At 45.7% G+C, this 12,096-nt stretch overlaps 2 protein-coding genes across 2 annotated transcripts; both read left to right on the forward strand.

The window, feature by feature from the left end:
• The first annotated feature begins 610 nt into the window (after nucleotides 1-610).
• Nucleotides 611-4,303, forward strand: LOC129720100 (uncharacterized). The gene is made up of 4 exons (XM_055671520.1): nucleotides 611-679; nucleotides 1,142-1,849; nucleotides 1,988-3,199; nucleotides 3,275-4,303. Exons 1-4 carry the CDS (start codon nucleotides 611-613, stop codon nucleotides 4,301-4,303), a joined length of 3,018 nt encoding a protein of 1,005 aa, XP_055527495.1.
• Nucleotides 4,304-5,046: 743 nt separating this feature from the next.
• LOC129720101 (uncharacterized protein K02A2.6-like) lies at nucleotides 5,047-9,999 on the forward strand. Its single transcript, XM_055671521.1, has 3 exons — nucleotides 5,047-5,842; nucleotides 5,909-6,432; nucleotides 7,114-9,999. The coding sequence occupies exons 1-3, from the start codon at nucleotides 5,047-5,049 to the stop codon at nucleotides 9,997-9,999; spliced, it is 4,206 nt and encodes a 1,401-aa protein (XP_055527496.1).
• The last annotated feature ends 2,097 nt before the right edge of the window (nucleotides 10,000-12,096 follow it).

A 12,096-nucleotide genomic window follows, 5' to 3' on the forward strand; every position in this document is an offset into this window, starting at 1 on the left:
ATACAGTGTTTTCACTTACATCCCGCGTTCTCGATTGCAACCTGAACGGAGAAAGTGATTAAACTTACTTGATTTAGTGCTTATACTTACCTGTGAGGCAAACGGTGATTTTTTGGTATTCTGCTGCTCACCTGAGCAATCGACATTTGGTCCTTCGAACCGGATATACGTGAACTCCGTAATCCGCACCGTTTCTGATCATCGTTTCGTCGCCATTCCTGCTTTGTACCGCTCACTGGGAGCGTCGTAAATTCGCCATCGCGATTGTTGCTGTTCGCTGCTGTTTGCTACTGTTTGCTGTGCCGCCATCGCATAATCTGAGTACACCTCTACTCGCTTTAATCAAAACGTGGATACGGAAAGGAACCCACTGTTGGAATAAATTCAAGGCATTTTCTGCCTGTTCTCAGCTAAAATTCATCTTCCCGCTGCCACTTACATTCATCTGCTGGTTACTGCTACAACCCGTGAGCGTCTAGAAGGGACATCGATCGCTGTTATTTTGATTTTCAAGGCATTTTCTTGCCTTTAGAAGGTAATTAGGGTTCCAAATCCCGTCATGCGTCTCGTTTGCGCTACGCGGTCTTCTGTTTTCCAGATTTCAACTAAAATGGCTGCCGAACGTCGCCTAAAAACGCTAGTACGACGGGGAACGCGATGCCAACGAAGTGCCAGTGCGGTTAGAGAGCATCATCAAACTTTGGGCGGACATAAATACAGTTCAGGCTGAACTCGAAACGCTAGACGAGTCTAACCTAGATGAACAACTTAAGCAGCGGACGGAGTACGAGTCAGCCTACTATCGAGTCAAGGGCTTCCTTTTGGCTAACAATAAATCCAACAGTGTGAATGTCTCAGCTTCTTCAGCCAGCCATATCCCTTCGCACGTTCGTCTTCCCGACGTAAAACTTCCGGTTTTCGACGGTAATCTTGATTCTTGGTTAAATTTTCACGACTTATACGTGTCGCTAGTACATTTGTCGGCGGACATATCCACCATTCAGAAATTCTACTACTTACGGTCGTCGTTGTCAGGTGAAGCGCTAAAACTGATACAAACGATCCCTATAAGCGCAAATAACTTACGGTGGCTTGGGATTTACTCATTGACCATTTTCAAAATACGGCGCGCTTGAAACAGTCCTACGTAGATTCACTTTTTGATTTTCCGCTGCTAAAACGGGAGTGTGCTTCAGAATTGAGTTCGCTGGTAGACAAATTTGAAGCTAATGTCAAAGTGCTACAACAATTAGGTGAAAAGGTGCAGTTTTGGGACATATTGCTAATCCGGATGCTGAGCAGCCGCCTTGATTCCAAGACGAGGAGAGACTGGGAAGAGTATGCTTCAACCAAGGACCCACTTTCGTTCAGGGACCTGACGGCATTAATCCAAAGGAGAGTCACCGTATTGCAGAACATTCAAGGTAACCCAACAGAGTCCCAGCCAACTAACCTGGTAAGGAAACCACCCCAACGAGCTACAGTCAGCCACGCAGCAACACAACCTGAGCTGCGAAAGTGCATTATCTGCCACGATCACCGTCCACTCTACATGTGTACCACGTTTTCGAAGCTATGCCCTGAGGATAAGGAAAAGGAAGTTCGCCGTCATCGCTTGTGCCGCAATTGCCTACGCAAGGGCCATCTAGTGGCAGAGTGTCCATCCAACAGTACTTGTCGAAAATGTCGCGGTAGGCATCACACACAGCTGTGCATCGACAAGGTCAAAACACATGCTCCAATAAAGGCAGAATCCAACGCACGAGTCCTAATTTCAACGCCATCTACCAGCTACCAGTCAACTTCTGCTGTATCCGCTTCCATCAGTGAACCTTCCAGCTACGCCTCGGTTGGACAAGGACAACGGACAATCCTTCTCGCTACAGCCATTATCATCGTCGTCGACGACAATGGAGTCGAACACGCAGCACGGGCGCTGCTAGACTCTGGAAGTGAATGCTGCTTCATCACTGAATCGTTTTCTTAGCGAATCAAGGCACAACGGAAGAAGGTTCACCTACCGATTGCCGGCATTGGTCAGTCTTCAGCACATGCCCGCCAGACACTCCTCACTACGGTTCGGTCCCGCTTTGGCAAGTATACATACACTCTCGATTTTCTTGTTTTGCCGAAGGTTACCATCGACTTGCCATCCGCTTCCGTTGACGTATCATCCTGGGAGATTCCACCTGGTGTTCAACTGGCTGACCCGTCATTCCACCGCACCACTCCGGTCGACCTGGTTTTGGGTGCAGAAATCTTCTTCGATTTGTTTAAGGTCGCTGGCAGAATTCCTCTAGGTGAAGACCTGCCTGTTCTCGTCAATTTTGTTTTCGGCTGGGTAATGTCTGGAAAGTCCACCCTCAACCGTCGTACTGCTCCTGTTACCGCCAACTTCGCCACTACGCACAACCTACAGGCACTGATGGAGAAATTCTGGTCCATCGAAGAAGACGACACTGATCCCTGCTACTCGGTAGAAGAAGCAGCCTGCGAAGAACACTTTCGCCAGACAGTAACCCGAAACGCCGACGGTCGATATGTGGTTCGACTGCCACTCAAGCAGGACATTCTCTCCAAGCTCAACGACAACCGTCGCTCCGCTCTTCACCGCTTTCATCAACTAGAAGCTCGTCTAGTGCGCAACCCGGATTTGCAACACCAATATCGTGCTTTCGTGGAGGAATACCATGCGCTAGGGCACATGCAGCGTGTGTCCGACTACGAAGATCCTCCAACACCGTGCTATCATCTTCCGCATCATGCCGTAGTACGTGAAGATAGCACAACGACCAAACTACGGGTCGTTTTCGATGCATCGTGCAAGATACCCAATGGCCCGTCGCTCAACGACGCACTCATGGTGGGCCCCACCGTCCAAGAAGACCTCCGCTCGATCATAATGCGTTCCCGAACTCATCAAGTGATGCTGATCGCCGATAGCAAGCAGATGTACCGCCAAGTCCTGGTGGACGACCGGGATACACCTTTGCAGCGCATTGTGGGGAGACCCTCGCCCGATAGTCCGACTGAAACCTACGAACTAAAAACAGTAACCTACGGTACTGCCAGCGCTCCGTTTCTTGCAACCCGTATTCTACAACAGCTTGCCGATGACGAGTGTAACGAGTTTCCTGAAGCAGCCAAGGTTCTACGCAAGGACTTCTACGTAGACGATCTCTTTTCTGGTAGCAGCGACGTAACTGAGACGAAAGCATTGCTCAACCAACTCAGGGTGCTTCTGCTAAAGGGTGGATTGGAACTCCGTAAATAGGCATCCAATGAAGCAGCAGTGTTAGAGGACGTACAACCAGCAGAACGCGGCTTGCAGGAATCTTTCGACTTCGACAAGGATCAGTGCATCAAAACTCTCGGCTTGCACTGGGAACCGTCATCCGACCAACTCCGGTATAAAATCCATCCCGTCAACACATCTGCGGATTCGCTAATAAGTAAACGGATTGCGCTCTCCTACATAGCAAAACTCTTCGATCCACTTGGCCTCGTTGGCCCAGTAGTAACGACGGCCAAAATTTTTATGCAGACACTTTGGACCTTGAAAGACGACGACGGCAATCCTTGGGACTGGGACAGTGATCTCCCGCCAGCAATAAAGGACCGCTGGCACGCGTATCAATCGCAACTTACTCTACTTAACAAACTTCGCATCGGCCGTTGCATCCTGCTACCGAACTCTACCAGCATGCTGCTATATTTCTCCGACGCATCAGAACACGCATATGGCGCTTGTGTCTACATACGTTCCACAGATGCAGACGGTAACGTCGAAGTATCTCTACTTACTGCCAAATCCAAGGTGGCCTCGCTAAAAACCAAAACAAGTATTCCCAGACTAGAACTGTGTGGGGCAAAATCGTCAGCGGAACTGTATAAACGAGTGAAATTGTCTCTTGGGATTGAAGCAGAAAGTTTCTTCTGGGTGGACTCTACAATCGTACTCTGTTGGCTCAACGCAGCACCTTCTACCTGGACAACGTTCGTTGCCAATCGTGTTTCACTGATCCAGAACGCCACCCAAAACTGTTCATGGAACCATGTAGCCGGGCAGGAAAACCCAGCCGACATCTCCAGAGGCATACCTGCTGAAACTTTACTAAAGTGCGACCTGTGGTGGCACGGGCCACAGTGGTTAAAACGCGACCGCTGCGAATGGCCGATTCAACCATTTCACGACAGTAGTCAGAGCCCTGAAGTTACCGTCGAGCAACGCAAAACACCAGCTGCAGTAATTTCCGCTACCATTGAGCCATCTTTCGTCGACCAACTCATGTCCATGCCTTAGGAGCTTCATTAAAAACCGCAGCAATACGGTTCACTGTTACCCGGGAACTGTGACTTGAGGTTTTAAATAGTACACATGCCAAATAATCCATAACCATTCTCATATCTGGAGGAACACTAATACACAAATAAAAAACACTTTTTTCAAACAACAATACAACACGTTTTTCCAAACAACAGCTTGTTTTTAGCGGAACGTTTTTAAATGTTTTCAATACCACTCAAAAAAAAAGAGTAAAGCAGAAAATTATGATAATCTGAGTAACTGTTACTCAGTTCGGTAAATGAAACTTACTCAATTTTTGACGTTTTAAGAGACAATGTAAAACTGAGTCAAAGTTGCTCAATTTAGAGTAAAATTAAAGGAGCGTGAAGTTTCTAAAGCTAGTTTGGCAACTCCCATTGGATTATTTAGAGCAAGCGCACCGGTGAGTCGCCATTTGAGTTGCTATTTTCACAACGCTGGCCGTTGCTATTTTGGATAGCAACCGATGTTCGCACCGGTCGTTGCTATTGGGGATTACCAATTCATCTATGTTCCATAGCAATTACACTCGAAGACTTTTAACTAAGAAGCCTGTGAATTATTAAGCTGGTTGACAGCACAATTTTCTCTATTCATATTTGTTCCAACCTCCAAAGAATATAGACGTTAAAGCTACAACTAGTCTTTTATTTGTTGGAGACTACAACAATTCTTGGCGACGAGGATGGGATTTTAAGCTGCTTCAAGACTCTTGCAAGATGTCCGACCAGGATTTGAAAAACGCGATTCTCCGACTAACCGAACTGGAAGTCAACCAACAAGAGCAGATTCAACTCCTCAAGCGAACCGGTCAAGCCAGCCAACCGGGAAGCGAGAAGATAATCGAATCGTTGGCCACGGGAATTGAAAATTTTTACTACGATCCTGACGGTGGAGTGTTCTTCGACGCGTGGTTTGCTCGCTACGAAGATGTCTTCAAGGTCGACGGCAAGAATCTAGACGATCCAGCGAAGGTGAGGCTACTCTTAAGAAAAATCGGCACCCAGTTCCACGAGCGATACGTAAATAGTATCCTGCCAAGACATCCCCGCGATTTTGGCCTGGACGAAACGGTGAAGAAACTTAAGAAACTTTTTGGTCATCAAACCTCGCTGTTCAACGATCGTTACCGTTGTCTTCAGTATACTAAGAACGAAGCAGACGATTTTTCAAGTTATGCTGCCTCTGTGAACAAGCGTTGCGAAGCATTCCAACTCACCAAGCTCACCGATGACCAATTCAAGGCGCTACGCTTTGTTTGCGGTCTACAATCTCCCCGCGATGCAGACATCCGAACTCGATTGATCGGCAAATTGGAAGCTGAAGAGCATGCTCCGCCAGCAGACGGCACAAAGCTAACCTTGGAAAATCTCGTCGAGGAGTGTCATCGGTTCAACAATCTAAAGCAGGACACCAAGTTGGTAGAGAAGCCCGGTCCGGAAAAATCCGTCGTCAACGCTGTTTCCACCAAGCCTGCTAAGAAAAAACAACCGAAATCTCCGTGCTGGTTTTGCGGTGATTTACATTTCGTAAAGGAATGTTCCTATTAAGACCACAATTGCAACAAGTGCAAACGAAAAGGGCATAAAGAAGGTTACTGCTCATCCGCTGAATCAAAATCAAAGCCAGCAAAGAAGTTCGAAAAACAAAAGTACAAGGCATTTGTGAAGTCCAAAGGAATTTCAGTGAAACGCATCGATCTTCAAGGGAAGAGGAAATACGTTACTGTTGGAATCAATGGCAAAGAAGCTGTCCTTCAGTTAGATTGCGCTTCTGATATCACCATTATTTCTACGCAGACCTGGGAGGCGATAGGCAAACCAGCCATCAGAGAAACTGACATAACCGCCATCAGCGCTTCCGGAGACAAGATTAACATGGCTGGTGAGTTCCTTGCAGACATAACCATCCGAAGCGTGACAAAAGCTGGCATTGTCTATGTGTCATCAAGCCCGGATTTGAATGTCCTTGGAATTGAAACAATCGATCTATTCCATCTATGGTCGATTCCTTTCAACTCACTGGTCAATGCTGTGCATCAGAAGCCGGAAGACATTGAGCAAAAGCTGCCTACGAAGTTCCCGGCAGCGTTGCAAATCGAGCGAGTAGCAAAACCTTTCTTCTCCCTTCTGCTTGAGAACGAGACATACGCTACGCTTCTCAAGTCTTCTGCACACACGCTTTGGAGATACTCTTTCTTCTTAATGCATTCCCCTGAGTGGCAGCAAGCACGCACCGACACGAATAAACTCGTCCGTATTGTTACTCAGCTACCGTAAAAGAGTACGCCAGTTCCTGCAAGTGAGTAGGAGTACTCGACAAAAATTGCTTGACTAGAAGGAGTGCTTGAAAAACTGTGCTCGAAAACGAAAATGCTTCCTTCCCGACATATACCGACAGCCGACAGTGGGGCAACGTGAAGGGTATCGGACTGCTCCGGTAAGTTTTTTACAGCAGTCTAATGCAAAACCAGCCAAAGCGAACCGCTGCCGAAGTAGTCCGATACCCTATCATTTTTTTCCTTTGCGAAGCATCTTGAATCAATTGTCTTCGGCTGGTCGTTCTCGTGAGTTGGGGAGTAGATATACACGAGTACACACGAGAAGAGTAGACGGGAGTGTGTGCATATGATCTCGGGAGTAAGAAATAAAGCAGGAAAGAACGAGAGAAAGCTTGATTGGAGAATTCTCTACTGTGTGAAAGCGGCGACACCGAGAACCTCACATGAGGTGTTGTATGCTGCTTACGAGCGAGACTAACAACACTGGTTCCCGGAAGTGTTCCAGAGCACACTTGGCCGGTGTACCAAGGCAAAAGTTAAACTCTACCTGAAGCCCAACGCCCGTCCCGTGTACTATCCCAAGAGACCAGTTGCATATGCTGCTCTTCCCAAGGTGGATGCCGAACTTCAACGTCTTCAGGACAAGGAAATTATCTCACCAGTGAAGTTTTCCGACTGGGCAACTCCAATAGTAGTGGTCCGTAAGTCAGACAACGTTTCCGTCCGTATCTGTGGCGACTATTCTACAGGGTTAAACAATGCGCTAGAATCAGATGCCCATCCGCTACCACATCCAGATGATATTTTTGCTGATCTAGCTGGCTGCCGTTATTTCTCCCAACTCGATTTTTCTGATGCGTACCTGCAAGTCGAGATTGAAGAGGAATCACAAAAGTATCTGACGATAAACACTCATCGAGGACTGTTCAAATACAACCGTCTGCCGCCTGGAATCAAGTCCGCTCCTGGTGCCTTCCAAAGGATTATTGACAGTATGGTCGCTGGTATTCCTGGAGTAAAACCGTATCTAGACGATATCATGATTTCTGGTAAGACAAAAGAAGAACACAATCGAAGCCTTCATGAGATCCTGGAGCGGATCAAAACGTACGGTTTTCATCTGAAGATCGAAAAATGTCGATTTGGTCTATCACAAATTAAGTTCCTAGGCCATATCATCGACAAAGACGGCTTACGACCTGATCCCGCGAAGACAACCGCAATTTCGCAAATGCCAGCTCCAACCAACGTATCACAGCTTCGATCGTATCTTGGAGCTATCAATTATTATGGGCGTTTTGTCAAGCAGATGAAAGAGCTAAGAGCACCCATGGATTATTTACTGAAACAAAACGTGAAATGGGAATGGACTGCGAACTGTCAGAAGTCGTTCGACAAGTTCAAAATGCTGCTCACTTCCGACTTGTTGCTGACACATTTTGACCCGAACAAAGAAATCATCGTCGCAGGTGATGCATCCAAGAATGGCTTGGGCGCTGTTATTATGCATCGTTTTCCGAATGGATCAGTGAAGGCTATTTCGCACATTTCAAGATCTCTAACTCCTGCGGAGCAAAATTACGGCCAGATAGAAAAAGAAGCTTTGGCACTGGTTTTTGCTGTAACACGGTTTCATAAGATGGTATTCGGCCGGAAGTTTACCTTGCAGACTGATCACCAACCACTTCTTAAGGTGTTCGGGAGCAAAAAAGGAATTCCGGTATACACGGCTAACCGGCTTCAACGCTGGGCGCTTACGTTAATGCTGTACGATTTTGACATCCAGTTTGTGCGCACTGAAGACTTTGGACACGCTGACCTCCTTTCACGACTAATGAAATGCCATTCAACAACTGACGAAGAGTATGTCATTGCTTCTGTCCAAATGGAAGCCGATGTCAACACCGTTCTCAGTGATTCTACTTCAAGTCTACCTGTGACGTCTGAAATGATCGCTACTGAAACATCGAAAGATCCTGTTCTCCAGTCGGTGGTGTTCCATATCAATGAAGGATGGCCCAATCATTCCAAAGCAATTAATGATCCAGTTGTCCAACAATTCTTTATCCGCCGAGACAGTCTGCTGATCGTCCAAGGTTGCATCATGTTCGGCGATAGAGTTGTTGTGCCAAACCGCTTTCGCAAACGCATTCTTCAGCAACTACATCGAGGCCATCCGGGGATGGAGCGAATGAAATCCCTAGCAAGAAGTTTCGTGTACTGGCCTAACATCGATGATGCCGTCGAAAAATATGTTCGATGCTGCAGACCCTGTGCTGAAGCTGCTAAATCACCACGCAAGACGGACCTGGAGTCGTGGCCCATTCCATCGAAGCCGTGGGAACGAGTCCATATCGATTATGCTGGCCCGATTAATGGATACTACTACTTTCTGGTAATTGACGCATATTCAAAATGGCCAGAAATCTACCGCACTCGAAGCACAAACACAACGAAAACGTTGGAAATGCTAGACGAGATTTTTTCAAGATTCGGCAATCCAAAAATTCTGGTTTCGGATAATGGCTCGCAATTTGTTAGCGCCCGATTCAAGCAATTCTGTGATGAAGCTGGCATCACCCACTTAACAATTGCGCCCTACCATCCACAGTCTAATGGACAGGCTGAGCGCTTTGTGGACACTTTGAAAAGAGGACTCAAGAAGTTACGAGAGGGAGGAAATCCAGCAACTTTCCGACATCTTCAAACTTTCCTTTCCGTTTACCGGTCCACACCCAATCGAAGTGCTCGTGATCATAAGTCACCTGCAGAACTTTTTCTTGGTAGACCCCTCACTACTACACTGGATCTTCTTAAGCCCCGAAAATCAAGCACACCAGCTGTAAACAGTAAGCAGAATAACCAGTTCAATCAACACCATGGTACCGTCAAGAGAGAGTTCTCCGCTGATGATTTAGTGTACGCAGAGGTTCATCATCACTATCAAACCTCATGGGTTCCTGGCAAGGTGATTGAGAGAAAAGGCTCCGTCATGTATGCTGTACTTCTGGACACCGGTCGTCTCATCCGTTCTCATACGAATCAGCTACGACAGCGTCATCTAGAATCCATTAGTGAAGCTACTGAATCAAATTTACCATGGACCGTGCTGCTTGAGGAATTTGGAATGCAAAATCTGTGTACTCCATGTTCGGATGAAACTGCCGATCCTGATTCCAAAGAAACTCAACAACCGCCTGAAATGCTGCCAGAAGTGGCACACCCAATTCAACAATTGCCTGAAGTATTGCACCCTGCCGAACCAACATTGGACCAAGAAAAGGTTCTAGCACCAGAAGTCGTTGTTGAAGGCATCAATCCGCAGTGCTCCAATCAACCCGTTCGTAACCGAAGGCTTCCGGCATGGCTCGGATCCTACGATCTCTTTTAAGGGGGAGATGTTCCATAGCAATTACACTCGAAGACTTTTAACTAAGAAGCCTGTGAATTATTAAGCTGGTTGACAGCACAATTTTCTCTATTCATATTTGTTCCAACCTCCAAAGAATATAGACGTTAAAGCTACAACTAGTCTTTTATTTGTTGGAGACTACAACAATCTATTTCTTTTAAACGCCGGCAGTTGCTAATTTCTAAAGACCGTCACTAGCTGGCATTAGCAAAATGTTCGTGTGTGTCGTGTTTCCCAAAAATTCTGCGCATCTTGTAATAACCAATTTATCTGTCCGTCAATTGTTTCCGGAATGATCTGCGTTCTTTCTGCTTCATAAAATATCCCCTTTATTTCAAGCAACTCTGTTTTAGCTTTGTTTCCGTTCTCCCAAATTATCGATAACACAATTCTGTTGCAGGTTTCTTCGTTTGTGCGTGCATGGATTTTTTTATCCTTGTATGTTTAATTAAAGTAATTGCGTTAGACCGCGGAACGTTTCGCAACGTTGCCTTCAATAACTATTACACTAAGGTCGCTTTTTACGCGTTTTTTTTTACGCGGGTTTCTTTTTACGCGGCTTTTTTTACGCGGATTCCGGAATTTACGCGGTTTTATTACGCGGATTCCGGAATTTACGCGTTTTTTTACGCGGCATGTATCCCCCGCGTAAAAAGCGACTTTAGTGTATACTCAAATCTGTATTTTGTACTTTGTGCTGTCTCGATTCCTACAATTTGCTATTAATATTTGCAAATTTGCAGCCAAACAAAATTTAAATGTAGAACGCGGAAATTGTTCTCGAGTATTTGGTGGATTCTAGTGACGAAGAAAATGATTTCGCGAAACAAATCTTTTTATACGCGAGTATGAAAAGGATTTTTGGAAAGATTCGGGGTGGCTCTCAGTCTGGAAAACGGTAAAATATTGACCGCTATGCTGAGGAAGTTTGCCATCCAGCGTTTTAACAATGTTTTTTTTCGGAAACACCGGTCTATACCGCTGACCATTTCCGACGCTGCTTTCGAATTCGTCTCAAGTTGTTTTCGAAGATTAAAACAGCTGTACACTCAGATTTTATTGCCGAGAACTCAACAGCCGATAAATTCAGCGAAATGTTTTACAAGTTTTCGGCAGAATTTTCAAGAACTTCGGTTAATGAGATGTCAATACTTGCTGGTTCACGGTAAATCGACATATTTGCTGAATGTTCGTCGAAATATATTGCTGACTGTTTTGGAAAGATTTGCCGAGATCGATCAGCTGTTGGGAAGTTCGCCAAGATAAATTAAGTGTGTGTAGATGCGAAAAATGGTTTTTTATTCAACAACCGAACGCAACGGGAAACTGAGACTAACATGCCTTCAAAAGAGTCAGCAGCAATAGTCGGTAATACTCCCGAGCAATTCACTCAAACCTTTCAGGTTTGTTTTGAAGTAGAATACTTCTCTCAGGAAGTTCGGTTACATAGGGATGTGAAATGAAAATCTAAAACCGAAAAAAGTGAAAAATATGTCCAATTTCAAATGCTAATGAATCGGTTAGTATTCGATGGATTTCCTTCGTTCTTGCAGCAATAGATTGGAAAATCTTCTAAGATTCTTCCCAAAATAAGATAATTGTAATTTTATTATTCATACTATTGTACTATTGAAAATAGTCAAGCCTTGTCAAAACGAAAAATTCGACCTCTGATTGGTCGTTATATGCTTGCTTCCTAAGCACGGTCGACAGGATCATATACCTTGCAATTGAAAACATGCTATTTGGCCTATATAAGAGCCTGTTTCTGCTGGAGCCGCTCATAATAGTTCTAGACAGCGACAACAGCAGTCGTTCTTCCTTAGCAGCAGCACTAGCCCTGTGGTTGGTCACCACGTCTCAGGAGCAGCGCGGTTTTTCTCAGCGTGTGTCGCCAGACAGCCATTATTCCCCCCGTGTTGGGGCAGCATGATGATTGCCATCAGGAAATCCAATTTCGGAAATCAAAATGCCTTTTTTAAGGCAAATAAACAAGTCATTGAAAGTTAATAATTTTTGTCAACGCAAGCAAGCATTCTGTGTTGCATCCTAGCAATTCAAATTTGTCGCACCCGT

This window comes from Wyeomyia smithii, chromosome 2 (assembly GCF_029784165.1).
Source record: "Wyeomyia smithii strain HCP4-BCI-WySm-NY-G18 chromosome 2, ASM2978416v1, whole genome shotgun sequence".
In the NCBI taxonomy this organism is placed as follows: domain Eukaryota; kingdom Metazoa; phylum Arthropoda; class Insecta; order Diptera; family Culicidae; genus Wyeomyia; species Wyeomyia smithii.

Excerpts from the sequence above, each read along its gene's own strand:
- LOC129720100 (XM_055671520.1), top strand. The coding sequence starts at position 611 with ATGGCTGCCGAACGTCGCCTAAAAACGCTAGTACGACGGGGAACGCGA. Across the intron at positions 680-1,141 it reads GCCAACGAAGTGCCAGTGCG|TCCTACGTAGATTCACTTTT; the intron begins GTTAGAGAGCAT and ends CGCTTGAAACAG. Across the intron at positions 1,850-1,987 it reads AACCTTCCAGCTACGCCTCG|CGAATCAAGGCACAACGGAA; the intron begins GTTGGACAAGGA and ends TCGTTTTCTTAG.
- LOC129720101 (XM_055671521.1), top strand. The coding sequence starts at position 5,047 with ATGTCCGACCAGGATTTGAAAAACGCGATTCTCCGACTAACCGAACTG. Across the intron at positions 5,843-5,908 it reads ATCTCCGTGCTGGTTTTGCG|GGCATAAAGAAGGTTACTGC; the intron begins GTGATTTACATT and ends GCAAACGAAAAG. Across the intron at positions 6,433-7,113 it reads CAGCGTTGCAAATCGAGCGA|AGCACACTTGGCCGGTGTAC; the intron begins GTAGCAAAACCT and ends GAAGTGTTCCAG.